This window comes from Xiphophorus maculatus, chromosome 15 (assembly GCF_002775205.1).
Source record: "Xiphophorus maculatus strain JP 163 A chromosome 15, X_maculatus-5.0-male, whole genome shotgun sequence".
Lineage (NCBI taxonomy): Eukaryota > Metazoa > Chordata > Actinopteri > Cyprinodontiformes > Poeciliidae > Xiphophorus > Xiphophorus maculatus.
Window position 1 is genome coordinate 11,699,725 of NC_036457.1, and position 26,675 is coordinate 11,726,399.

The window sequence follows — 26,675 nt, forward strand, 5'->3', positions numbered from 1 at the left end:
GGCCGTTAGACCACTGAGAAAAGTCCAGTTGACTTTGATTGTCTGATTCAGAGGCAATCAAAAAAATTCAACAGTTGTAAGTCATGTACTATCTGTGTGGTGGCTGTTACAACACCGACTCCAGCCCATAAAAGGACATTTAATCACAATTCTCTCAAGGCTGCAATGAACCCTTTTCGTTGTATATATGCTCACTTTCTATGCCACACTTTTCCTTTCACTTAACCTTCCATTAGCATCTTTTGAAAACAGCACTATGAAAGCCCAACATTTTTTAGCAATGGCATGTCCTAAGTCATGAGCGTGCGCTCATTGAGGATGGCTGTCTGATGAGCAAATGCAAAGGGCAGTAGTTTTCCCATGACTGAAAGTCATACCTTACGTATTAGGAATCATTTTTCAATGTTTGATGTAATTGACAATTTTTTTGAGAAACAACAATGATCAACATTAAGAGACAAATTACTGAAAACTTCTGAATTCTACTCAGGTGCAACTAAATATACCTGGTTGTATTCTCCATTTATAATAGCTCTTAGTGACACACAAATCAGCAGGTAAATAAATTAAAGCGGAAAAACACTAACCGAGTCCTAGAGGCATCACTTGACTGCTGGGTACAAACTACAGTGTTCTTCAGCTCACATTATGGCCGATGTGACGATCAGCTGGAGTGACAGCAGCTTTCTAGGAGCATCATCTGCAGCGGATAAGACAAGTTGTAGCCTGAAAACAAACAAAACACACCCACACATGCGCACACACACAGTGTGCCTACTCAAGAAGAACCACCAATGTTCGCTTTAGTCATCCAGGTATGGTTTATTGTTCTCCAAAATGCACTGACACAACACAGAGCATGGACAAAAGGGAGCACAATAATAATAATAATAATAATAAAAATCAGCAGCAACAATGTTTCTAATAAAAAAAACAACTGTTATTAAAGCTAGCAACTTACAATGTATTTCACCATGTTTAGTGAAGAGTAGGAGAGTCATATTTACAGTGGAGACATGTTTCTGATTCTACTATTTTGAGAATCAACTCATAATGACACAGAAGTGATACATGGTAAGGTCTCCAACTAGAAAACTGTAAACCAGCCACAGTAGAAATCAAAATCTTATTTAAACCTTTGTGGCAAATTGGTAAATGTGTTACTCCAGTGTCTCGCATTAAGATTTTGATTGGCAAGTGATTGACAAAGTTGAACATGATCAAGATTTTTCCATGTTTACATTTTACCAAACACAGCATTCTTAAAAAGATATTTTTACAAGACAAAAGCCATTTATTATTCCACAAACTTTTCATTGCTTTAAATATATTACAGTGATTCTAATTCAACATGCACAAAATGCAGGGTAGAGAGCAAAGGGCAGAGATTTTTCTCTGAATCATAAAAATATCTTCGAACTGTAAAAGGGCTGTTTACAAATGCGCGCTTGAGGCTTTCTCAGATTTCTGCACAGAGATGACTCTACTCCTGAGACTTTTCTCTGCACTAATCTATTAAATAATTCGACTATGACTAAATTCAACAACAAACATTGACTTTCTCTGAGTATTTTGCTTATGCACCTTTGCATAGAGTCCCTTAATGCTGCTGTTCTTAGGCTGGTATTTAGACTTCGGATTTTAAATCATAGCCGCACAGTTTTACGTCAGTCAGTCTGTGAGCTCCTTGAGTAATGAGAAACAATAAATGGGATGATTATATAATCCTCTGTCAATAATGATGTCTTCCTGACACAGAGTTAATGTAGTGAAGATATTGTGAGACTGAATGAGTGGAAAAGCAACAGCATTGTAGTGAATTATTACCTCGTACCGTTGCACCGTTCCCTGCACAAAACAACTCACAATCAATGAGGTGAAGAGGGAAAACTTTACACTCATGATCTGATACTTTGAACGTGATTAAAGGTTTGTGAGAAAATGCATAATCTGATTTCACTCTACGGTGGATGTAAAAAGTCTACACAGTCCCAATAAAATGGGAGTTCTTTCTGATGGAAAACAAAAAAGATTTTCAGCTGTCTTTCCACCATTAATCTGACATAGACCAAATATTATTCAATTGAAACAAAAATTTTGTTAAGGGAAACCTGTAAAAAAATCTAAAAAGCTGCAACAACCTGATGTTAAACATAAAACTAATACATTGTTGAAACACACCTGCCATGGGATATAGTGAATCTGAAATAAAGTTCCGCTTTATTTCCTGTTTTAAAATGATTTTCTTGTCATTCTTGTTATTATCCCTTTTGCATATTTTAGATAAAGTTCAGTTTGCAAAGGTATCAGTCAGGAAAAGCAAAAAAAAAAAGACTTGTCAGCTTTATCTATACTATACACGTCATAGTTACAACAGTCATTAAACAAAGATGGGAACCTAAGACTAAAACCTTAATCTGGTTCGTACTAATTGTCCTTTGACAACAATCACATCTCCATAAGTCTGGACAGAGCAGTAAAGTGGTTAAAAAAAGAAGAGAATTCTTGGAAAGAAAATCTCAAGGTCTGGCTAAAATCTTCATAGACCTTGTAGGAGGAGAAGAATAAGTTAAATACAACTTAAATATATTTATGTTTGGTACAAAACACATGGAGCATTACTAAAGATCATAATACCCAAATTGAAACATGGTGGTAGAAACACCATCCTCTGGGCTTAGATGTCTACAGTCTTTCTGCAGAAGATGAAGCAAGGTTTTGCTTTCCTGCATGATTTGTTTTCCAATGTAATTCACAAAACAATTATCTTAATTCTCCTCTGGTATTAACAGAGGAGAATTAAGATTCTGAAATCAAAGAGCTCAGAATGTCATCTGACAGAAAGTCTTTGAGGTTTCTCGTAGACCTCCTGTAGATGAAATACGTCATCTGAATCTTACACATTTAGATAACTTTTGGAAAGTAAAGGAGGTAAATATTAAGTTAAGATGTAGCAGGCTATACGTCTCAAATTAAAAAACTAATACTGAATTTAACCATATTTTAACATATTATTAATTTAAGGGTATCCACATTCGGTCAACTTTTTCTTCTTTTACATGTTTCCCTCAAGCACATTTGTTTTATAGTTGAATTGTGTAGCATACTTGTTACATTAAAGGTGGAAAGAGTTTGAAACAATTCATCATGGTTTCATTTGTACACATAAAAAAATCTGACATTTTCACAAGGGTGTGTAGAAAAAAACCCCACTATCCACGTAGCATGTGGGAATTTGAATGTCTGGCTGTGCATCTATTTGGCCCAGTTCACAGTGGCAAAGAAGGGGTGGGACTTGATGTCATCAACTCCTCCCACGCCGGCTCCCAGTCTCTCCATTGGGTTATACTGGAGTAACTGGATCACAACAAACAAACAGAAAACAGCATTTAGGTAGTAATTGGCAAAGGAAATTAAATGTAATAAGGACAAATACACAATTTCAGCAAGTAATATATGTATATGTACATACAACAGAAAATTCACCTTCATAGCTCAACCACGCATCATTTCTGTCAGATTTATTATGCATTAAGCAGAGGGAAATCCAAGCTAACCACCACATTAATGTACATCTAAAGATTAGCAGTTCTGAGGATTTGCAATTAGCTTTAAGACATCAGCATGGTGCCAGCGACATTATTAAGGACATGTCCATCAAGAGGAGACTACGTTTCATTATCTGCCTTAATCTGTCTGGAAACATTCATACACTGATGATCATTTAAGGTAGTCATTAAACCCAGTTTTTTGTTTTCATACAAAAAGCATCCCACACCATTCGTTAGTTGTAATCATATTAAGTTTAAATATAGATATATATTTTTACTTTAAGGTAGTTAACAAAAAGCACTTGTTTCATAGAAATAATAAAATATATATCAGCAATGCTAGTCTGTTTTCTAAGCAGAAAATTTATAAATATCCCTTGTAAGGGATATTTATGAATAAATATCCCTTACAAGTCAAATAAAAAGTGATTCATTACATTAAATTTTTAGTATTAAAATTTATGTTAATCAAATTGAATGTGTTGAGGTTCTGGCCCTAGGAAATATATATAGGATGATACTTAAGTAGGCTGTGGTGTTGAAGTTATCTTCAGTCAGGAACTGTGCCTGAGCTGCTGTTGGTGGTCGGTGCATGTTTTTTTTTTTTTGCAGGTTATTAAACACAGCATCCAAATGGTGTACTCAAAATCAAAACTCTCTGAACCAAGCAACATCTTTCAAATCTGTTATTATCCAATTTTTGGATAATTCCCTGGTTGTAAGGAGTGTTTATTTGAGCTACTGTTGCCAGTCTGCCCATTTTCCTTTGAAGGCATTTTCATCCAAACAACTGCAGTTAAGTGATTGTTTTCTCTTTTTCCAACCCTTCGCCATATAAACCTGAAAGATGACTAAATGAAAAAAATCCCAGCGCATTCCTGTTTTGGAAATTCTCGTATAGTACCAACAACCATGACACGTTTTTTAACCATTAATTTTAACTGATTTGCTATTTGCGTTAAGCAACTGAACATTTGTGCCTAATGAAGTATTGAATATAGATTCAACATTTCCCCTCAAAGAACAAACTAAAGTTAAAATCAATTATTAGAGTTGGGGAACCCTCGTTTTGTTGTAGGTGTTCCCTCTCACCTGCTCCAGCAGAGATCTGGCCTCCTCTGAAACACACTCTGGGATGTTGAGAGCTGTGTGACGGCCAATTCCTGCTGGATGGCAGCTCAGCAGCGACTGTGCACAGGGCAGCAGGAGTGGAAAGAGGAGAGGCAGATAACCATCAATGTAAAACACAGAATGGTCCGACACCCGCAGAGTCTAAGTCAGCAGTAAAGCATCGGAGCTGGACAGACAGGAGGAGAACAGACAGTCAGAGCACCTGAAACAACACTGATCAGGCAAACAGCAGGTTAATGATCTCACTGCTGTTGGTCTTTCTTGGAACTGTTGTGGGAGTCAGACAGAGGGAAAGTCACAGAAAGAGTAAAAACATTATTGTTTTTGGTCAGGTTGCACTTTATTCATGCTGAGCATTTAAAGTTGTTTTTCAAAGTTTGACTTTTCAGCTGCAGAATATGGACCTTCTGTCAACATAATTGACAATAATAACTTATCTCTGCCTCAGCAATGAAAAAGGTACAAACGCTGGAGCAAAGCATCAAGTAAAAGCCATAAGTGATGTGTATTTTCCCCCAACAGTTAGGGCTGCTGCCTCTCTCTCTCTCATGTGAAAGATGCTCCAGGACTTCTGGCTGTGTTCCTACCAGCAGTTAAGACTGCTTCAGGCCAGATCTTATCCTGCAAGGATCAAGAGACACTGTGTGCGCCTGTGTGTATGTGTTCCTGCCAAGGCCGCACAAAGGCATAATCATCAAAGGAGACATCTGTGTAGCGGGGTTTCTTTCTTTTTTTTTGCCACCCAGGTAAATACGTGCGTATTGTTAAAACATAACATTAATCCAACACAGACAGCAGATAGGTACACACACCGACGCACAATTAGAATTTATTCAAAATAGGTAGACAATAAAAATAGAAAAGACACTGCAGCTGCACTCAATGACTGCACTTGACACTGTGGATATATTTGTTCTTCATAAAAGGTTATATTTGGAATCTGCAAACGATAATTTTGCACATTGTCTTTTTCACATTTTGACACGTTACCAGGACAAATTTCATAGTGTTTTAATTAGATTCGATGTGATAACACCACACAAAGTAATCAAGCCATCAAGAGCAGCAGTTTACAATTCTTGCTGAGTGAATTCAGTTTTCATCCATTAATCTATAGACTCTGATGAGATTTCATGTCTTAATAAAGAAAAGCATTTGAACAACATGATGCTGCCACCACCATGTCTCAGTGGAGATGGTGTGTTCATGGTTAGTCCACACAAGAGACTTCTAAAGGCACCTGGTTCTACTTGCCTTTTTTTCCAGTGGTATTGGAGTAAAGGAGGTTAATCAGTCTTGATCACGCACAAAAAATCTCAGTAATCTCAGTAAAGTTTGTTACTGACAAAAAGGCTTGTTTCGATTTATGGAAACATTTCATTTCCTCATACGCCTGTCTTGAAAGGCAGTTCCTCTGATCCTTGACCAGACAAGTTGCAGCATCCCGAGAGCTGCCCAGGTCTTCACCTTTCATGCTGATCTGAGGTCAGCATGCCCCAAGCCCAGCGCTGCTCCGGGAGCCAGCAGAGAGGACCGGGGAGAGCTGACCCAGTGGCCCAGCAGATGGAGCTCAGGCTGGGGGAGACAGTCACACCGACACCCCTTGGCACTCTCCGAGAACCGTAGGAAGAGACCGCAGCCAAGACGCACCTCACACACAAATCTCACCCACATCCCTGAAACCCCCCTGCCCCCCCCAACCAACTCCACCTTCTCAAACACACACCGACACGCGTGCAGAATCACACACACTACCTGGCACAACCATAAAGAGTGTGTGAGAGCTGAAAGCCAAGACACCTACAGAAATCCCACAACACCTTAGGAACACAGTCAATACATTTTGACTCACCGTGCCTGTCAGGAGCTCAAAGAGGATGGCGCCCAAACTCCACCAATCACAGGACGGCGTCTCCTCACTGATCCCTCCCACCTCTGAAGACAATGGCAAAAGAAGAGACGGAAATAATCAATAAAATAAAAGGGTAAAAAAAAAACTCATGTTGAGAAAATATACAATGGAAATAATTCAAAACACAAAATGATTCTAAGATGTGTTATTTTCTGCATTTTCCTTTTCTAATGGCTTCAGTTTAAACTCTGCTTCTTGCCTTACTCCATATAATTTGGATAAAATGAGCAAAAATAATGGACACAGTCTCTTTTTCTCTGTCTCAAACCTATTCACACACACACTCCAAGTGTGTCTCATCGAAGGGCAATTTGCATAATAAAAAGCAGTGAAATTGAGGAAACCGTCTGTGCTGCAACTTCACACCATCTGCATGACCTGACCCCGAACGTAAACACACTCTCATATAATACACACACACACACTAAGACATGGTAACAATCAAACACTATATGTGTCATTTTCTTTCTATTTTTTTTTACCTTAAGGTTTTGGGTAAGGTTTGTGTTTGATATTTTACAATACAGGCTGTTTTATATAAATTAATTCATTTCTGACTCATTCTGATGTTTGGATGTATTTGCCATCCAAACATCAAAATGAAAAAGGTTTTAATTTGAAAAAGAAAAATATATCAAGTATATCTTTTTAGTTTGATCACATTTCTTTATTTATTTTTAATATATGTTTAATGTCCCATCAAAGTTTCATAAATGGTTTCTTTCTTGCCGATGACAAAACTATGTTACATTGAAGTTGTAACACCAGCAGTCAGGTCTTACAAGCAAAAGAAAATACAAAACCTTCCAATAGGTGAACATTTCATAGAAGTCATAGCAGCCTGACAGCCGTCGTTACTGAAGGCTGCAGGACTCCGCAGCTGAATGATACTAAGAGTGACATTCATTCATAGCTGCTGTATGGTGGCTCCGCTGGGTACCAGATGGCCTCATGTGTTGCTCAGCTTGCCTCTTCCCCACTCTCCAGAGGGATGGGGGTGGAGGGGAGCTGGTCACCCAGAGGGCCGGGACCCAGGGTCACGGTTGTGTGTGCCCAGGGACCAGGCTCCTCAGATGGGGGCGCATTTTAGACAAAGACCCCTCATTTCCTGGAGGCTGCCGGAAAACTCCGGGGCCCTGTGCAGCTCTCTTTGCAGCCAAGGTTGGAGAGGGCTACGGTACAACTTGAATGTCTCACACACACGGATGCACACACACACACAGAGCTAACTGAGCAACCAGTCTTTAGGGCTTCCCAGGACCACTGTTTTGACAGCCAAGGAGAGAAGATCGTCATTGAACGGACCAGTGATACCTGTGTAGTTATGAGCCGGAGGGGAGATGCTGGACATACACACGCGTGTGCGTCTCAGAGCAAGGTCGATGTCATCACAATGGATTAATGTCTAAGGAGCTGCAGGGGGAGTACAGTGGAGCTGGCTACACTTACTGCTCTGTCAGAGCAAGGAAGGGAGGAAACAGGATGGAGAAAAAGTGGGTAGAAAGGGGGAATTAGCGGCGTCCATGAGCCCACTGTTGCAAGTGGGATTCATGGTGTGTTACCTGCTCTTTTCTTGAACAATTAAGACTTTTACAAACCTAAAAGACATAACGTGCACAACAGCACAAAGTTTCCAGCTTGTGGCCTCTTCTTCCCTTTCCATCCAACAGTGACAGTGGCCTCTTCTCCTTCCCTTTCCATCCAACAGTGACCTTCTCTCCGGCTTTGTATCTTAATCACACTGCATCTCATTTCTCATGGGCACCATAAGGAACTTTCTCTCTTCTCCTCGTAGACCGACTTCCCTAAAAACTTAACTGACGGCCGTCATAGAAAGAGGAAGTAAACTACATGTAGGTGGGAAGTAATGAAAGCTTTCACGAAACACTTCTAAACAATACAAAGGACTTAACATAAGATATTCAGGGGTGAAGACACAATAGATAGCAGACACACACCCCCACCCACGCACGCCCACACACACACAGTTTGCACAGTTTGTCAAAGGCAACACAAGAGACAAAATAGCCTTTTTACACAGTAAAGTCTGCCAATTTAAACAAACTCAAATGAAATCAGATTAATAAAATGAGTAAAAAACACAAGAACACTTTTACACAAAAATAGGTTAGCACCTGTCAAGCATTTAGACATTTTGTTGTGATTTACTGGAAAAAGTAATCAAGGAACAGATGTAATTTACAAAGAAGACATAAATTACATTAGAGACAATTTAAAGTTAAACTATATAAACGGATACAAGTTTTTTTTTTTTTAATGTTTTGGTACTGTTGGCCTTTATTAAAAAGAAAGAGGGGGAAGACATGCAGCAAATGAACCAAGACTGGGAACTGAACCAAGGACAACTAAATAGCCTCTGAATATGATGCACCGGCACTACCAATTGAGCCACCCAGCACCAAGTAGACAAGTATTTTAAAACTATTAATACATTAATTAAATTATTTTTTCTTTGATCAACTCTGATTGGTGATTGACAGGTTTTGACATAATTTCAACATAATTTGATAGCACACAGTAATATATTTTTCAGATGATTATGATTATTGCTGTTAATTAAAAGCCAACATTCTAATTAATTTTCTCAAAAGATTTAAATGTTAATGTATTTCTATGAAATAATTCATAATAGTTTTAAATCAGTACTAACATATGTTAGTATCTTTCATTTTTATCTGCAATGTTGCATCTGGTGTCTCATCTTTCTAAAGCAATTCTGATTCTCCACTCTAACTCCAGACTATGGGAACTTGAATTACAAATTAAATGAAAACTTCATCTGAAAAGAGAACTTTGAACCTATTAGCAGCAATCCAGTCCTTTCTTCTCCTAAACACATGTAAGATTGTTCTGACACTGTCTGAAGTTTAGAAGTGGCTTAACACAAGCATTGCGACAGGTGAAGTCCTCAATGTGTCTGTGTGTGATGCTCTTAAAATGCTGACTTCAGCCTCACTCCACAGCCCAAGCTCTGTGACTGGGTTACCTTTTCAGTCCTCTAAGGGCTACATTTTCCATGTTGCTAGTGTGCTGTTTTCTACCACATTTGTCCTTCCACTCAACTTTCCATTAACATGATTGAGTACACACATTCACATGCCATCAGCTTAAGTGATCTTTCTCGAAAACTATATCAGTGACTTTGTGTAGGCCACAGCATTGACATAACATATTTTCTTAGTCTCATGTAATATTAACGTTTTCTGAGAAATTTAATGATAGGTTTTCATTCCCTGTTAATCATCATCACAAGTAACTGAATTGAATACATCACCATCTATAATGAATCTATAAGCAATAGCTTTCACTTCTTGAATTAAATAATTGAAATAAATTCACTTTTCTATGATATTCATCCAGCATGAACAGGGAGAACATGAAAAATCCATTCAGAAAGAGTCCAGGCCGGGATTTGAACCCAGGACCTTCCTGCTGCAAGGCCACACTGCTACCAAATGTGCACCTTTGGAGCCCTTTTCTAAGCAAATGTAATAATGTGCACCTGTATTTGGTTGCTTAACAAGACAGTTTTGAGAAGTCCTTGTTACATGGAAAGGATGGTATAGGTATCTGTCATTTTCAAAGAGCCTACTAAGCCCTTCTTGTTTTAAATTTAAGACATACACAAGTAAAAGAAAATAATATGATGTCAGTTACCTTTATAACCTAATTATAGATGTATGTTAGATAATGTAACAAGAACATTTTTATTTTATTTTCCTAAATAAAACACACAAATTCTGTTTCAAGAAGAAAAGTCTTTCAAGGGTTTACAGGGAAGGATGAATCTCTGGGTTTTGTAGTTTTGTCATAGCAGAAAAAAAGACTTCCTAACAAATCCCTTTGTTAGGAAGAAGTGCAACTAATGAATAAGTAAATAAATACAATGAAAAAACGCACAAATGACCTCACATGTAGCTAAATGTAATGACAAAAAAATGTGGCATTTATAGGAGTTTCAAAGACCTGAAACTGTGATTTCTTTAATTCATCATGACTGGAGAGAAACCCTGTAATAATCAAATAATTTATCTGTTCCTAACCAATTATTTTATGTGTCTTCACTGTGAAGTAAGAGAACATGCAGTTAAAAATAAAGCAGAAGTCCTGCCAGGTTATGCCTTCCTTGAACTGCCTTTCAAAACAATGAAATGATGGTCGGGCAACAAAAGAGGAACTAAACTTTATCTTCTTTTAGATCATGTTTAGCTGAGTAGGTAAAAGGATCCAAAACAAGGATGATGAAGTCCTCAGTAACTGTTCCCTCAAAGAGGAAGAAAACCGAATTTCCCTTTTCTTAGACGACCAAGACAATCAGTTTCAGCTTTGCTTCCTTATAAATGGAACAATAAACAATTCCCCTTTCTGCTAAAACTAGGTTGTCCTACAGAAAAAAAAGTCAACACCTTTTCTTTCCTTATCAGTGAACAAAACATTAGCCATCTGATGTTTATCTGTAATGACACAACAGTGAGAAAATAAATAAGCACAAGAGCAGGATAAACAGATTAATTCCCCGTCGCCATATTTTCCAAGTACACTCCCGTGTTTTTTGGGTGTGAATGAGTGTGTTTTAAAAAACATACCATCTTCCTTCCCACACACACACACACACCTACATGTACACGCACACACACGGGGTGCTTCAGTCACAGCAGGCACCCTGCTAGGTTTCTGGCAAACACTCATAAATCTGTCATCAGGAATGAAGCCATAGCAAGAGCTGACCCTGTCTGGATAAACAGCAATACATAACAAGGGCACCAGAGACACACACTCACTAACCTCTGCATCGGTGTGTGTGTTCTCCACTGTACTTAAATATAATGAGTGGATGCATGTATGGGTGTATGGACTAAAATATCAGTAGGGGAAAGGCATTATTTTTGCAATGTGGCGTCATCACCAAGTTTAAGGTAAACGTGAACAATGAGAATCAAGATAAAGAGAGGAAGTTGTCTGCGATTCAGTAGAATCAGTCACCCAGTCAATAAATGTCGTAGCGGTCTTTAAACTTTATGGTATCGCAACACACCCCCTGCTGGGAAATAGTATGAATTGCATCCAATAATCCACTGGGGATCAAGCGTAACTATCAAGATGCTTCACACCTTATATGAGGGCTTTTTAATGTTTAGTGGGGCTGTTTGGATACACAAGAGCCAGCAGTTTAAAATGGCTGCATATAGCAACATGATATTCATTTATGATGCACAGAAGCTGTCAAATTAAAATTAAACAAGCTAATTTAAACAGCAGCACTGCTTGGATGATGCACATAAAATTCAACATTTATAAGACAAGCATGTTTGGATCAAATTCACATGTTCAGGAATCAAACGTCATTATTTACACTCAATTTACCAAAAGGCCGTCATGATGCACCATTCATACAGTACAAAGCCCTTTTATTATTAAGCCAGAGAAAATACTCCCATCCCATACCATTTTCTGCGTTCTGGCTGAAACAAGGTTGCTACACTTTCCCTTTGTTTACAAGTAAGACAAATTTGACTGCTCAGAAATATTTAGAGGTAAAACGCTCTTACATTCACAGTGTGGAAACTTAAAATATGATCACTTTTATTAAGATGAAGCCCTTTTAAGACTCCTGTTCTTAAGCCGTGAGAAAGCTACTAAGCAGCTAAAAGCAGCAACATTGATAGAAGTGTAAAAATCAGAAGCAGTAGGAACGTATTGTGCTTTCTTTCTTATAAATAAGTGGTTATCATATTAAATTTTTTTTGTTTTCATTTTTTTGTGTAAAATAGAGATAATGGGACAACATGGTTTTTTTAGTCAAGATTTTGTAGTTAGAAACTCATGCCTAATTACCACTTAGACTCTAAGGTGTATAATTATAATATACAGGCTCCAAATGTGAGCTTTCCATCTTTCTCAAAAAGTGATTTACTGCAAGAAATGTAGCAAAATAAGGATTTAGCATTCCTGGTGAGAGTGGATAAATAAGACAGATAAGCAGAAGGTAAAAGTGTGTAAAAGTGAATAAATAGGGAGTTTTCAGTTAGCTCAGAATCCAGAGTAATCTGCAGAAATAACTTAAACATAACAAGCAGTACAGTTTGTAGATGTACGCACAGAGCGATATATTAATGAGGAAAAAATAGCAACCAATTGAAGTCTCATGAACAAACAAAAATACTCCCTCACACACACAGAAGAGCTAAATAGGAACTTGAAGCTGTAGTCTAGCAGCAGTTTGTTTTAGGCAACTTTTAAACAGCATGCCAGAGCTCCCACAAGTTAGCTGGGGGCGACACACAGGGTTACAGGGCTGAATGCAGCACAACACCGCCCTCTACAGGACAACATAAGAACTACAGTGAGATAAAGTTAATTTAGGAGATTGAATATTCAAACGTAAAACACCACCACTGTTTTTGTCATTTGTTTCAGATTTTCATGAATAAATATTCAAGCTACAGTAGATTGAATTTGGAAGTTCAGAGAAAGCTTTTATCCAAAGTTCTCACAAGAAAAAACCAGATCTGTCTTTGGTTTGGTACAGAGGGAATGAGTATGGATGTGCAATTCAATTTAGACATCATATGAGTTTCAGATGCTTTGAAGCAGAGATATTCATTTTCTAAAAGAAAATTTAGGGAAAAAAATTCATATGGGCAGCTTATACCACAAAGACAACCAGAAATCTGTTACGACCAGAACAATAAAATCTCTTTTATATGTGTCTTATCAACCCAATGTTGCTGCAGAAATTAATTAAATAATATTTGATTCACAGGTATTTAAAATAAAACAGATGCTTTTTCCTTATGTTGCTAGTGCTGTTGTTCCTTATTTCCTTATTATTTTTGTTTCTATAGCAAAAATAATAAAAAATAGGTAAAGCAAGCAACCCAAATATTATTTTAAAAACTGATGTCTTTGCTTCATCAGAAATCTAAAAATGTATTATATTGTTAAGAGAGTCCAAAACTAATACTGAGTCTATGAAAATTTAAATATTTACTTCACGCTTGAAAGGGAGTATCTTGCATGAATTGAATCTGGTCAGATTGCTCTGAATGAGAGCTTGATGAGAAAATAGCCAAAAAAAAAAGAAAATTGCGCTTATGATGAGTAATTCAGAAAGTGTTAAAACATTTTTGTCTCTCACCTGGTGCACAGTACATATTGGCCATTGCCTCCTTGTCACAGGATTCCTCCACATCACACCAACTACAAAAATAGGTGAGCTGCACATGCCCTAAGGAGAGAAGAAAAGAAAACACTCAACTTTCCAAACTACTCACAGGCCTCTGAAGAGCTCCCTTCCTCCTTTCCTTTCTACCCCTCTACAGTCCTCTGTGAGCTTTTCAAGCAAACAGCCCTGGCGATTACTCCTGTTTAGCGGCTACCCGTTAACGCTATCATTAGAACTAATGGTGTCATTAGGTAGCCGTAGCCATTAGCCTAGGCTAGCCAGACTGATGCACCACACTAGGCCGCTGATGGGCCCTTTAGAACAATAATTACCACCAGGGAGACGAAAACAGCCACTCAGCTAATTAGACGCTTGTTGATAACGAGGTGGAGAGAGATGATTGTAGGACGACAAAAGAAGTTGTTGGGGGAAATTTTAACATCAGGCTAAAACAAGCCAGAGGAGCCTTCAGTCTAATAAACCAGTTTGTGATTAAGCAATAAAACGTCATCACTGGTTAACAAAATGGTAAGAAGTCACTTCGAAGGTGAGAAGAAAGACTCACAGCTGCTGAATTTTCTTTTTCTTGCAATAAAAAGGCAATATATACTGCTTTGCAAACTTATTCACACCACTGAAATGTTTTCAGATTTTCACATTTCTCCACCACAAACTTAGTTTACTTTATTTGTAGTTTAAGACAAAGTATTGCACAATAAAAAAAATTTACAAATGGAAATCTGAAGCACCACAGATTTCTCACAGTGATCTCACTGATCACTGCTTAATCCATTATCTGGGAACAGAAAAAGGACCACAAGAAGTTCCCCTTTGCAGTTTGAAACAGGCCATGTGAACACACAATCCATCCACCTATTAAACATGGTAATCATCCTGCTTTGGGTTGCTTCTATTTGGGCGGTATGGCAAAACTAATCGTAGTACAACTCAGGATCTGTGGCAAAACTTGAAAATCTGCTGGAATTGTAGGACTAAAGAGTTGACGCAGTAATTGGACTACCGTGTATCGACTTAGGAGAAGCACAATCCAAATGCACTACACAGTTTTCACATTTTATTTTATAAAAACTTGCAAATATTTATGTATCTTTTGGAGATGAGGATGGAATTTCCCTAAACTACCCTTTCTCAGGGTTTGAGCTGGTTCTCACATAGATACTGTTCATCAAATGGGCCAATGGAGACTCTACCTCCTGCAGCAACTCAAGAAATACAGCCTTGCTCAGACGCTGTTCATATTCTGTCTGATCCATGCACAACAATCATTTGTGAATGAGCCAAACCACACAACAAGGACAGAATCAAAATGCAATGAACAATTAGGTTTGCAGAGAGGATCATTACGCTTGGCTTACTTCCCTCCGTCTAAGAACTGTATGGGGTCCAAGTCAGGACAAGGATAGCTAACATTTTTGCATTCTCACACATCCTGGACACAGCACAAACTGATCAAATTATTAGCTTCAGATAGGCACTACAGACCAATATTTGCAAAAAATAAGCCACCACAGAAAGTTTCTCAACACAGACTGTTTCTCTGATGAAAACAATGGACACCATACAGCCTCATTAGTCAGCTATTCTGATGTGAAACTAAATAAGCATTCACATTCTACCACAACCAGCCATACAATTCTAGCCAATCAAGATCATTTCCCTACTACTTCATAAGTACTGCTTTGTGTTTATCTATGATATAGATAGATCAACTTAAATGACTCAATCAAGTCATTTAAGTTTGTGGCTGTAAATAGACAAAATGTGAATATTTCTGCAATGCACAGGTGTTCCGTAACTTGCCAGGATCCTTCTATCTAATATCTGTAACAGAATACAGATATTAGATATACTTTAAAATTTTCTGCACATTGTCAGTTAATCAAGTAATCTCAAGTTACACTGATAAATAAAACAGTAAGCACAAATAAAAAAGGAAGCTTGAAAAGTCAATGAATCAATAACCAATATATCTAACCTTGATGGTCAAGCAGGATGTTATTGGGATTCAAGTCCCGGCAGATGATGCCCTCTTGATGCAGACAGTCCAAGGCCGTAACAATTTCTACTGTCCAACATCGCACAAACTCCTCTGGGATATGAGCTTGGGTGGCAGCCAACGACAGCTCGTCTAACTCTGCAAACAGCCGTGACACTTCTTTATCAAAGTCGCTGCCACCTGTGGCTTTATTGACTCCTGATGATTCACCATCAAGATCTAATAAACTCTCAACGACTGTGCAAGCTTGAGTACCGTTCATAGCTGAGATAGAGGTTGTGGTGGTGTCACTGAGGCCTGGAGCAAAGTCTGTGTTTCCTGTTATACAAGGTTGAGGTTTCTCACTTAAAACCCCTGTTTCTAGGTGGTGATCACTGCTTTGACTGTCATCTTGATCAAAGACTTTGTCACATATCTCAAGTCCAAATGCCAGGCTATCGTCCCATAGAGAAGTACATGCAAGACTATTGTCACAAGTTGCAGAGGCTGTAGAGAAAGATGAAAGTTCTTGTTCTAGGTGCTGCTCCTCCAGGTCCTCATGCTGGCTATGTAGCTGTAAGACATCAGGCTGAATGCACTTTTGAGAAGTGGCTGCAACTTCAAGGCCCAAACACACCCCTGAAGGTTCTGATTCCTCCTGTGTAAAGTCTGCAGTCCCACTTATTACAGGAAGATTGACCAATAAGTCTGGTGGATGACCCTCATCTTCGACTACTGCCTCTTTAAATGAGATGACAGGCACTGACTCATTAGACCCCTTATCGCTACTGTCCAACCCCCACAACTCCAAGCATGGGCTCTTTACTTCCTGAGCCAGCTTTGGTAGCTCCTCGGTGACATCTGAACCTAGGTCAGACGTAGAAAACTGAGGGGGCTGCTTCTGAGAATGCCAGTGCTCTCCCAAATCGAGGCCAGTGACCTCGCTAGCGCTGTCTTTGCTGTCAATGCGGAAAAATTCCATTGGGGTGTGTTTGGACTGATCCAAAGAGAGAGGTTCTGTGGGGGATCGTACAGGACTGAAAACTTCACTGTGATCATGTCCTTCACTGCGGGTCTGGTCTGTTTCAACTGTTTGGCCGCTCTTATCAGAAAACTCACTGAAGAAGCCGAGTTCCTGAGAGCCTCCTGGGGAAGAAAGGCTGTCATTGCTGAGAAGCGAACGGCTGTATGAAGACGCTGTTGCGGTTGCATTAGGCACCTCCAAAGACAGCATTTCCTGTTCGCTCCTCTCATCGACCTCCTCTTCTAGTGCATCTGGTTCCACTTTTTCTTGTTCGTACTCATTGCAAAGAGTCAAATAGCTGTTTGTGCACTCCTCCTCAGAAGTCGCACCAGAGTCAGTCTGAGCTCCAATTTGGTCCCGGAGCCCTGCAGGGACGGCACTTTTAACAGGAGACATGAACGGGATTTCCCCTTCTTTCTGAAGGCCTAAAGCAATATCTGAACCAGCATACGGCTCTGAATCACAGCTGGCAAAACCTGCATCCATCTGTGGTATTATGTGGTGAGGAGAATGTACTGCCATTGTATGGCTCTTCTGGATGAAAGGAATGTCAAAGCTCTCCTCTGGGCTGGAATTACGAAGGTACTTTCCGATGTGAGACCACAGCTTCCCACCTGAAGAAAAAAGAAGAAGACAGTTAAAATTAAAGAAACAAGGACTACACAAGAGGGAAGAAGAACGAAGACGACAGGGTTTGGTCTCCACTAAATCAAAACGTCCAAGAAAATGTTTAATTAAGTCCATTTTTTTTTCTTTCTCTGAAAAGCTCAAATCCTTATATACATTCTTATATGCATTATATGCATAAATCCCAGTGGAACTGCTTATTTGCAATAATAGTTTTGAAGGTATTATTTTGTGAATTTTTAAACACAAAAAAAGCTCAGTTTTCACATCTCCAGTTGTTTTCGAAGTAAAGAAGTTTACTAATGTGTTGTTTAACTGGTTTCAAAACGTGAGAATCCTTTATGAAATACTGAAAGAAAGATGGCTATTTGGTCAGACTGACACTTTTCAACATTACCTAAATTTCTGTAAAACAGAAAATTTGAAGACTAAACAGAAGTTCACATCTTAAATATTTACAAAATTCATAAAATTCCCAGGGATTTCAAAAATCCTATTCATTTCTTGATTCAACTTTCCAGAGTTATTGGTCCTTCTGACATTAATCTATTACAAATCAGAAAAAACGGAAGAAAAAGAAAGAACCTAAGGAAGGGAATATTAAACATTTTTACAATATAATACATTAATTCCTAAAAGGTGATGGAAATTCACTGTCTGAGAATCATTGGTTCAAGGTAAACAAATTCTTTGCTCTGAAATTTTGATTATTATCCCTAACAAAGCTTCACTATGCCTCCTATTTAAGAGTTGGCAATGGAAGCACCAAGCAGTTTTGAGAGATAAACTACACGGGTCCTTCCATAAAGTATCTGTGGTGGGTGTGTGTAAAATGACAGACACAACTTTTAGGGGGTTGGAATTAGCATCTGTTGTGCGTGGATGAAAAAAAACATGGACTTCACAGTCATGATGATAATGTCAGGGCAGTTCAATGCTTTCAGAAGTAAACCCATCCACATGTTGTCGGGTCTAATGTCACTTAGGTCATTGCCTGTATCTTCTGATTTGGCACGTCAGGATCTTGAAATGGAAAAGAATACTGAATAACAAAACTGGAAGCCAACTTTGCATTAGGGTTAGTATTTACTACTAATGTTAGCAAAATGTAATAATGGAGTACACCAGGTTAAAAGGGTTATGAGGGTGTTAAAAGATTTGACTGTATTTCCCTGTATTCACACAGCGTACATCCACATCCTAGAGTAAGTAGCTTGTAAGGAGGCCCAGGTGTTGCAATAGATAATGAAGCATGGCACCACCTGGTATTCAGAATAATGACCTGTGACACACACCCATCTCAATAAAACATCTGTCTGAAACAAGGGCACAGAGAGGGTAGGAGATCTGATGAGCAAGGGAAAAAAACAAGAAGCTGAGAAGATTAAGGCTATATGTACGGTTATGTCTCACCCTCAGCGTAGTGAAGCAGAAGGAAAACAGTGTCTTCAGAGATGATGAACTTTCTCAACTGCACCATGTGGGGCACGGAAAGAGGCATAATAGTCTTCTTAGCCAGCCCACAGTCACTGCTTTTCCTCAGTCCCTACAACAGAACATATGTTGCACAACAAGATCAGACAAGGAACGGAAGGATTTCATTTGCTGTTGGGTGTTAGTGAAAAATGAGAAACTGGCTAAGGAGAAACCTTCCATTAACAAAGTATCGTCTGCGCCCCAGGGCAACCCAAAGTCGTTGGATTCATCAAGCTACATGTGGCATCTGATTTAAAAGAGCACCACACATTAAGTTGACTCTGTGAGAAAATGTGTGGTTTTCGCCTGTATGTGTGTGCGTGTGTAGTCATTTGTGCATTAGCATCTGGCATATGTCTCACACCTGAAAGCAGAGGAGCTGACAGAGACAGGCCCATTAGAATCAATTACACCGGTCACACACAGGGGCTTCTGGCACACTTCACACTCGTAGCCAGAACAACGAGAATGCAGCAAAACATTCACAAACACCCACTAGCACAGGAATGATACTAACTTTGAGGATGAATGTCTCCTGTGTCCTCTTGTCAATGACCAGAAGAACCTGCAGCGAAAAAGCAGGTTTACTTACTACTTGAAAACAAATCAAATTTAAAAAAAAAACTTAGACTGAAAATCACTTTAGTTACATTCCTGTTTTAAAATGACAGGAATGTGCAAAGACAAACAAGGGTTATAAAAACATCAACTACTGTGTTGCTTATTGTTATCAATATGCTGAGAAGTGTATTTTATGATGATAACAAAAAGGTTTCAAAGGTCTTAAATTGATGATATTTGCAAACTAAAAAAACTGACCGTGGTTCCCACTACTGGCCCTATGAGAGCAATGACTGAATCAGTGACCATGTGAGCTGTGCATACTTTATTTTGAGAGCTGTGTTTATGTTTACAGGGCTCTGGTTGCATACAGTCATTGTTGAAGTGCCAAAAAGTTTGTGGTGCATTTGTACAATTTAATCGACACTTACTTTTATTCCAAAAAATAATAAATCTCACCAATCAGTATTTCATACCAATTTTCCTTGTCAAACTCCCACAAACAATACTTGTAAGCTTATTTTCAAAGATTTTAGCTCATTTATGAAGGACCCTTATTATTTTTGGCAGATTTTTTAACGGGTGCCAGGCTTTAAATATGGAACTTGAAAAATTACTGGTTGGATAAAAACAGATGGTTAGATGGTGAAATGATCAAACAAATGTATGAATTTATGTATCTATCAATGTATGCATGAATGTGTAAATATGTACAACCTTTAGACAAAAAACATGAATAAATATACTTTTCTACATATGGAAAGTACTGAAAATGTTGTCACTATATCATCAAGAAATTTACGCATTCTCATAAAAAGTCTAATCATTTATCATTTTCCTTCGTTTCAATTCTAAACATTTTTCTAAAAACATCTTCATTTTCTCACTCCATGATCCCTGATTTCCTACCTAACATCTCCATTGCTGCTCTTGTCTCCCACCATCTCAGGGGAGAGCTTGAGCATATGTGTATGACCCGGTGTGTGTGTCGTTCTCGCCAGACGACCCTGACTGGGACCAAACAGGTGCGGGCTAAATGGATATGAATGGAGCTGTGAGTAAACAGAGTGGCAGTGCTAGCCAGGGTGCTAATATAATTAAGAAATAAACATCAGGGAAGAGAGGGGGGAGATGGAGAGGAAGGGTGAGAGAGGGGCAGTAGGGTGAGGAGCTCCCGCCATCTGTCCCCTCTGTCCTCATTTAAAATAAAAACAGAGGACGTAGAAGGAGGAGGAGACCAGGTCTATAATGCGTAAATTGTTTTTGCATTGCACTTGAGCAAGTTTCTGAAATACTGTGCAATATAACACGTGTTGGTGCAGTGTCAATGTTTTCCTTCGGGTTCTGTGTGTGTGTGTGTGCGTGTGTGTACACAGGCTGAGAATCATCGATTCAATGTTGTGTGTCATTCTCCGAGCTCCGTGCCAAGTCATTTCATGGCTGAGTGGTGAAGTTGCTTCGCCGGCAGCTGTTTGAGAGGACCAACTACCCAAACTGACCTTGTGGTAGTCATAACTGACGCTAAACATACACACACTCAGCCCTTGCCATACATCTAGTAAATCTATTACATTTTACTGCCTCAGATAAAAGAGATGGGAGAATATGGGGTAGGACACAAGGAGGAGAAGTCTGAAGATGGATACCATCCGCATTCTTGGTCAGGGGTTATGATGAAACAAATGACCGCTAGCGTGACCTGACTGTTGTCATTTTAAAACAAATCTAACCTTAAATCATGCTGCGTTCAAAGACAGATTTATTTCCTAAGCAAATAAACTTGACCTTATAAAAGACATATGAGGCTCACTTCATGATTACATTTTGGAATTAAAGAACATCAAAACAAATCGAAATGAGTTTATGCAGGTTACAGATCTTGTAAGCTTACCTTGTTAATGACCCCTATCACCCTGTAAGCTATCAGCTCATCAGATGGACTCTGCTGCCCCCCTCTGCTTGAAGAAGAACAGCACTGAGCTCCAAAGGCCTTGGCAAACAAAAAACAGAAACATTTTAGTTATAACATTTAAATTCTAACTAATGAAAAGAAATGGGATATAAATTATATGTTTAACAGCATTCATTAAAAAAAAAAAAAAAAAAACTCCTGTATGAACCAAGCAGAGAAGTGACCACTCACCACAGTCTGTGTTGATCCCTGACCCATATTGCTTCTCAGATGCAGACCTGAAATCTGCTCTGCACGCATCAGATACTCAGCAGTCTTCTTCTTCACCGCCTCTCGTCGTGAGGCACTTGGTTCACCTGAAAAGAGGTAATTGAAAATTTTTCAATTAGTGGGATTTTTATGGCAAAGACAAAGTCAGTGGAAAAAAAACCTTTACTCTGAGGTAGTGCACCTTATTTTGTGTTTACACCAAAGAGAGAGACATTTAAAAGCAAATGTCAAAAGAAACTGAGCAACTTTTAGAAACCCTCTAGAAGAACAGCAAAGGACCACATTAAAATTTGAATTGAATACCTGGCACATTAAAGGTCATTACTGAAACTGTTCCAACTCTCAAGTCTACTTCCTGTAGATTAATGTTTCTGAAGTCTCTGACCTTGTACTCCTTGAAGCAGCAAGTCAACCCCACTGCGGTAGTATAAAAATGCTGCCTGGTAGTCCTGCTCAGTTTCCTTTTGTACAGCAAAACCGATCAGTTCACTGGCTTTGTCGAGGTAGTCCGACTTTACGTCCGTAGTGTTGACGCCGCTGGTTTTCCTTAGACTGCGGGAGAAGAGTGGTGTTCGATTTGGCCAGCTGACCTCTGGGTTAGGGGCTGAAGAGGCGGGGACGGGGGCAGGGGACAGGGTACGGCGTTCAAGCAGCGAGGGCAAACGAGGACTGCAGCTACTGCTGATGTTGGTGGCTTCCCCCTGTGGCTGGTTTGGGGAGGTGCTACCTGAGGCCATGCCATCATCCAACTCAGCCAAAGAGTCTGTATCCACTGCCAGAGAGGTCAGGTCGCTGTCACTAGAAGGGCCTGATAGACAAGATACAAAATAGATTAGTAAAACAATGTTTAACAAATAATAGGACATTTTTCCAAAAAATGTACTGAATTTACCTCCATACTCAGATGTGACAGTCAACTCCTCTGCACCACTGATGTCTCTTTGTACTGAAAAAAGCATGACTCATAAGATTTTATACAACAGAAAGAGAAACATTTTGGAAAAGTTTTATGTGTACGCCTACCATCAGAACTACAGTCTGATAAACTATCAGCCAGGAAGTCAGAAAAAGGCTCAGCTGGTCCAATGAGATCTGAGCCGTCGTGGATCTCCCCACCCTAGGAAAAAACAAATTGCAAATGATTAAATAAAGCTCAACTATTTGGTCTAATACTTACTTCTGCATAAACTGTCAAATACCTTGAAGAAATCTTGAATGTGTTGACTACTGTATAGAGCAGGAATGTTTGCAGAAAACTGCAGGAGATCCTCAGAGCACTGTCTTCTTTCCTCAATCACTGACTCATCGAATCGACCTTAATATGCACAAAAACACTTAAAAAAACTGTTTTCTGACATTATGCATTAACTTGTATTTACAACATTACAGCTTTTTCACATGTACAATCACAAACAAAAGTGCATTTGATTGAAATTTTACACAATACAAAGATAAAGTAGTTCACATATGGTGAAAGGAAAGAAATCCACGGTTTTTAAAATATTTAACAAATACAATTCTGAAAAGTGTACTGTCCATTTACATTTAGCCCCTTTTTCTTTAGTCCCTCAAAATAAATTACAGCAACAACAAACTATGAAACAGAATTGTTTAATTTCCTTTTCATAGACAACTAAAGGCCATTAATAAGAGAAAAAAGGCATTCAAGTGTATATTCAAGGCATTCCAGATAATTCGTCGTGTTTTCAAAAATACTCAATTTTAATCGTGTCGTTTATGATAGTTTTATAATTACAAGTCAACATCTGATGTAAATGGGTAAAAATGGTTAGTATCTTACCGAATACTTTGGCTTTCGCAAAGGGAGGAAATAGCTCAGAATGGCTACATACATTCTTGTACAGCTGCCAGAGATTCTGATGTAGCTTCCGGAAATCACTGTATCTCTTCCATACTATTATCTGTGGCAAGAGAAACAGAGAGCATTGCTGGAGACGGAGAGGAAGCCTACTAAAGAGAACCGGTCAATATTATTATGTTTAAAAGTAACAGTTTATTGATTACATAAAAGTCGTGCATGAATGCAATTTGATCATGTCTGAATTGTTCAAATACAAATTATGAGTTGCTAACATCGATTTTGTACATACGTTTGCCATTTCGTAAAGAATTTAAGCAACCACTCAAAGCACATTAGCAAATCTGGCTTATCTTACAACTTAAATGTCTTTATTCATTTGTATTTTTTTCTAAATAAACCTTCAAATTCAAGCTACATCACCAGATAAAGAAGTTCCATACAACAAAACACAGTAATCTTATGTTGAGGTGAAATCTTGGCTTTCAAAAATCTCACACTTTAAGTTGGTTCAAAGGGAAACTAAGCAGGTCACCAGTGCTGACCTGAAGGACTACTCAGTTATTGAGGAATGTAGTGCTTCGAGGCAAAACTTAGTCTCAGAGAAACAGATGTAATTGACATCATGCTTGCTGAATTAGCTCTGGGCCCAGACAACGCTGAATTCCTCTCTGTTTTAAATGGATGCTTGTGCTTTTAATGCACATTAATGGATACACCATAAAGTGGGGAGATGAAGCTTTGCAGACATAAGACAGAAAGCAATGTAGTTATGAGTGTGAACTGAATATTTCTGTTGTTGACAAAAAGACCATCAACTTGCAATAATTAAAAAGATGCAAAAGAAAAACAAATTGCAAAAACGTTCTCTATAAAAGGCTCAAAATGTTACATAAAACTATTGTAACATAAACAATGTAGCTTTAGATGGTAAAATCTTGTTTTTGAAGTAAAAAAAACCCAGAAAAAACAGCAAAAGAAAGCTTACTTTTACCTAGTCCCTGCCTGGTTTTCATTACTTGCATTTTTTTTTTTATGGATACAAATAAATGCTATGGTAAAAATAAACACCAGAATTTTACAGTAAAAAATCTGTAAAAAAATGTTTTTCCCGTAAATAGAAATACAAAAATATAAGTGTTTACCTCTTGGACATCTTCTGGGTTCTTCCGAGAGATTAACTGTAACGAGGAGAAAAAGCAGAATTAGGGATTTTTATCACGATAGAGACTTTCTAGACGGGCAGTTGCAAGGACGAGCGGGGCGGACAGCCCACAGTGTCACAATGACTTCATTATGAAGCAAATGACGAAAGGCTTGTGTGTTAGAACGAGACATCTCCAAAATCTTGATAAGCAACATGGCAGCTAGGGGGAGACAAACAAACTCAAGTCCTCTGTCAGCTGTTATTAAAACTATTGCTGAGCTCTGATGCTTGAAAGAATAATGAAATAAAAGTCATATTTTATTTGGCTTAACAAATCAGAAGTAAAAAAATAGAAAAATGTGAAGACAAAAAACAATCACAAAATTCTTTAAAATAAGAAAATACTTTGGCATTTCTGGAGCATTTTCCAGTTTGGGTTCTTAAAGTCGGATTTAGTAGCTTAATGGGGTAAAACCCAGTTTGGCAGTGGGCTTTAGTTTCACAAAAGTGCTTCACTTCATGATGGGATGTTATTGCCATGGTAACTTACGGTATGTGGCAAGTCTGGATTGAAATATGACAATAACAAATGTGAAGGCATGTTCATTTTAATGTATCTTCTCACCATTGTTTAACATTTAACCTTATTTAAGCTCAACAGGAGTTGCACATTTTAAAAATAATTTAGTAGTAAATTAAATTTCTTCTTAGTAGAAAAGAAATTGAAACCCACCTTTCGAAAGATTTATTTTACAATAAATCGTTCTCAGCATTTTCTTGGTGTTCCAAAATAATTGTGCAATCTTAATTATGATGATGTTGCATAATGTCCTTAGGTTTGCTTTTACCCAAGCAAACATGGCTGCTAGTACAGCAAATTATACAAGAACGTGTATAATTGTTGTTCCTTTTTTTGTAAATCAGCTGTCTTTAGCGAGGAGGATTATTTTGTGTCAGCATGTTCTTGTGAAAAACACACAGTTCCAGATACATAAATGTTATGGGACAACAGCCAATGATTTAAGAAATATTATATTCCTATACTAACATGGTATTTTGAGAAACCATATTTTTGCTCCTATCGTTATTATTTCACCACATATCAGATATAGCATGTGTGTTCATTACAGGGTGTATAGTTCTTCCTGTTGGTAAAAGCGAAAGTGATTCTATTCTGAACTCTGTGATTTACTTGAGGAGTCAAAGCAAATATACTGTGAAACATTACTGTGACAACCAAAAACACAACTGTTTTGTCCAGCTTTAGGTTAATCCAGTCACTCCGTGTTAACAACGTCTTAAATTTGATATGTAGCAGTCTGATTTGTAATACATGTTGTTTTGTTAAAAATTAGAAGCTAGCCGCTCAGAAATGCTACCCGATACTTAAAGCATTGAAATTGGGAAGGTAATATGAATTGTTACAATAGGAAAGTCGTCCTCGACGGCTTAAATTGCTGCTATCACTGCATGAAATCTTCATCTCATTGGCTTTGCTAGCACAGGTCAAGCTAGCCAGCTAGCTAATAACATTTAGCATTTCCGGAGCTGTCACAAAGGCCAGCTTCGGTTTACTCACCCTGGCTGTGACTTTATACAAAGTGTAGCCTTTCTGATGCCGTGTAGGATCTGTCACTGTATAAAACCGAGCGAGTTCTCCTCTGTCCCGCTGTGATATCATTCTGAGAATGACAACATTGCCGAAGCTATCAGCCGGCTAGCCGTACACATTCATTCTGTAATCACATTCGGCGTGAAGTCTAAACTAGAGCGCCTCCCTGAGGAAAAACAATGGTACTACCTGTAGTAATGGAACTGGGGATGCACGGCTATATTCAGTTAATTAATTAATAAATTAATTAATTAACTGAATTTAATGTTTTAGCTTCATTCTTTTCAAGTATTAAAAAAAGAATACAACACATCTGTGTTTCACATCAACCTTTTTATTTAAGTCAAACAAACATTTATGAATGCAGACTGCTGTAACTACATATAGATCAATTTACTGTGAAAGTGCGAGGAATGAAGAGGATTTAAAAGTAAATGTGTGAGTGACATTT

The 26,675-nt window shown here is 38.4% G+C and overlaps 1 protein-coding gene across 1 annotated transcript; it reads right to left on the bottom strand.

The window, feature by feature from the left end:
* Positions 1 to 807: 807 nt before the first annotated feature.
* Positions 808 to 26,359, bottom strand: rps6kc1 (ribosomal protein S6 kinase C1). Its single transcript, XM_014469204.2, has 16 exons — positions 26,192 to 26,359; positions 24,611 to 24,646; positions 23,448 to 23,568; positions 22,846 to 22,961; positions 22,670 to 22,763; positions 22,539 to 22,592; positions 22,032 to 22,454; positions 21,608 to 21,732; positions 21,356 to 21,454; positions 19,421 to 19,468; positions 18,841 to 18,973; positions 15,777 to 17,414; positions 13,754 to 13,843; positions 6,535 to 6,617; positions 4,644 to 4,739; positions 808 to 3,357 (listed from the first exon to the last, which is right to left on the bottom strand). Exons 1-16 carry the CDS (start codon positions 26,291 to 26,293, stop codon positions 3,256 to 3,258), a joined length of 3,360 nt encoding a protein of 1,119 aa, XP_014324690.1. The 5' UTR covers positions 26,294 to 26,359; the 3' UTR covers positions 808 to 3,255.
* Between the last annotated feature and the right edge of the window lie 316 nt (positions 26,360 to 26,675).

What these genes read in the sequence shown, in the direction of transcription:
- rps6kc1 (XM_014469204.2), bottom strand. Translation starts at nt 26,293, where the DNA reads ATGATATCACAGCGGGACAGAGGAGAACTCGCTCGGTTTTATACAGTG. An exon ending in ACATTCAAGATTTCTTCAAG is followed by an intron (nt 22,764 to 22,845) that starts GTATTTGACAGT and finishes GTTTTTTCCTAG; the next exon opens with GGTGGGGAGATCCACGACGG. An exon ending in CCAGATCTCTGCTGGAGCAG is followed by an intron (nt 3,358 to 4,643) that starts GTGAGAGGGAAC and finishes GTTGTGATCCAG; the next exon opens with TTACTCCAGTATAACCCAAT.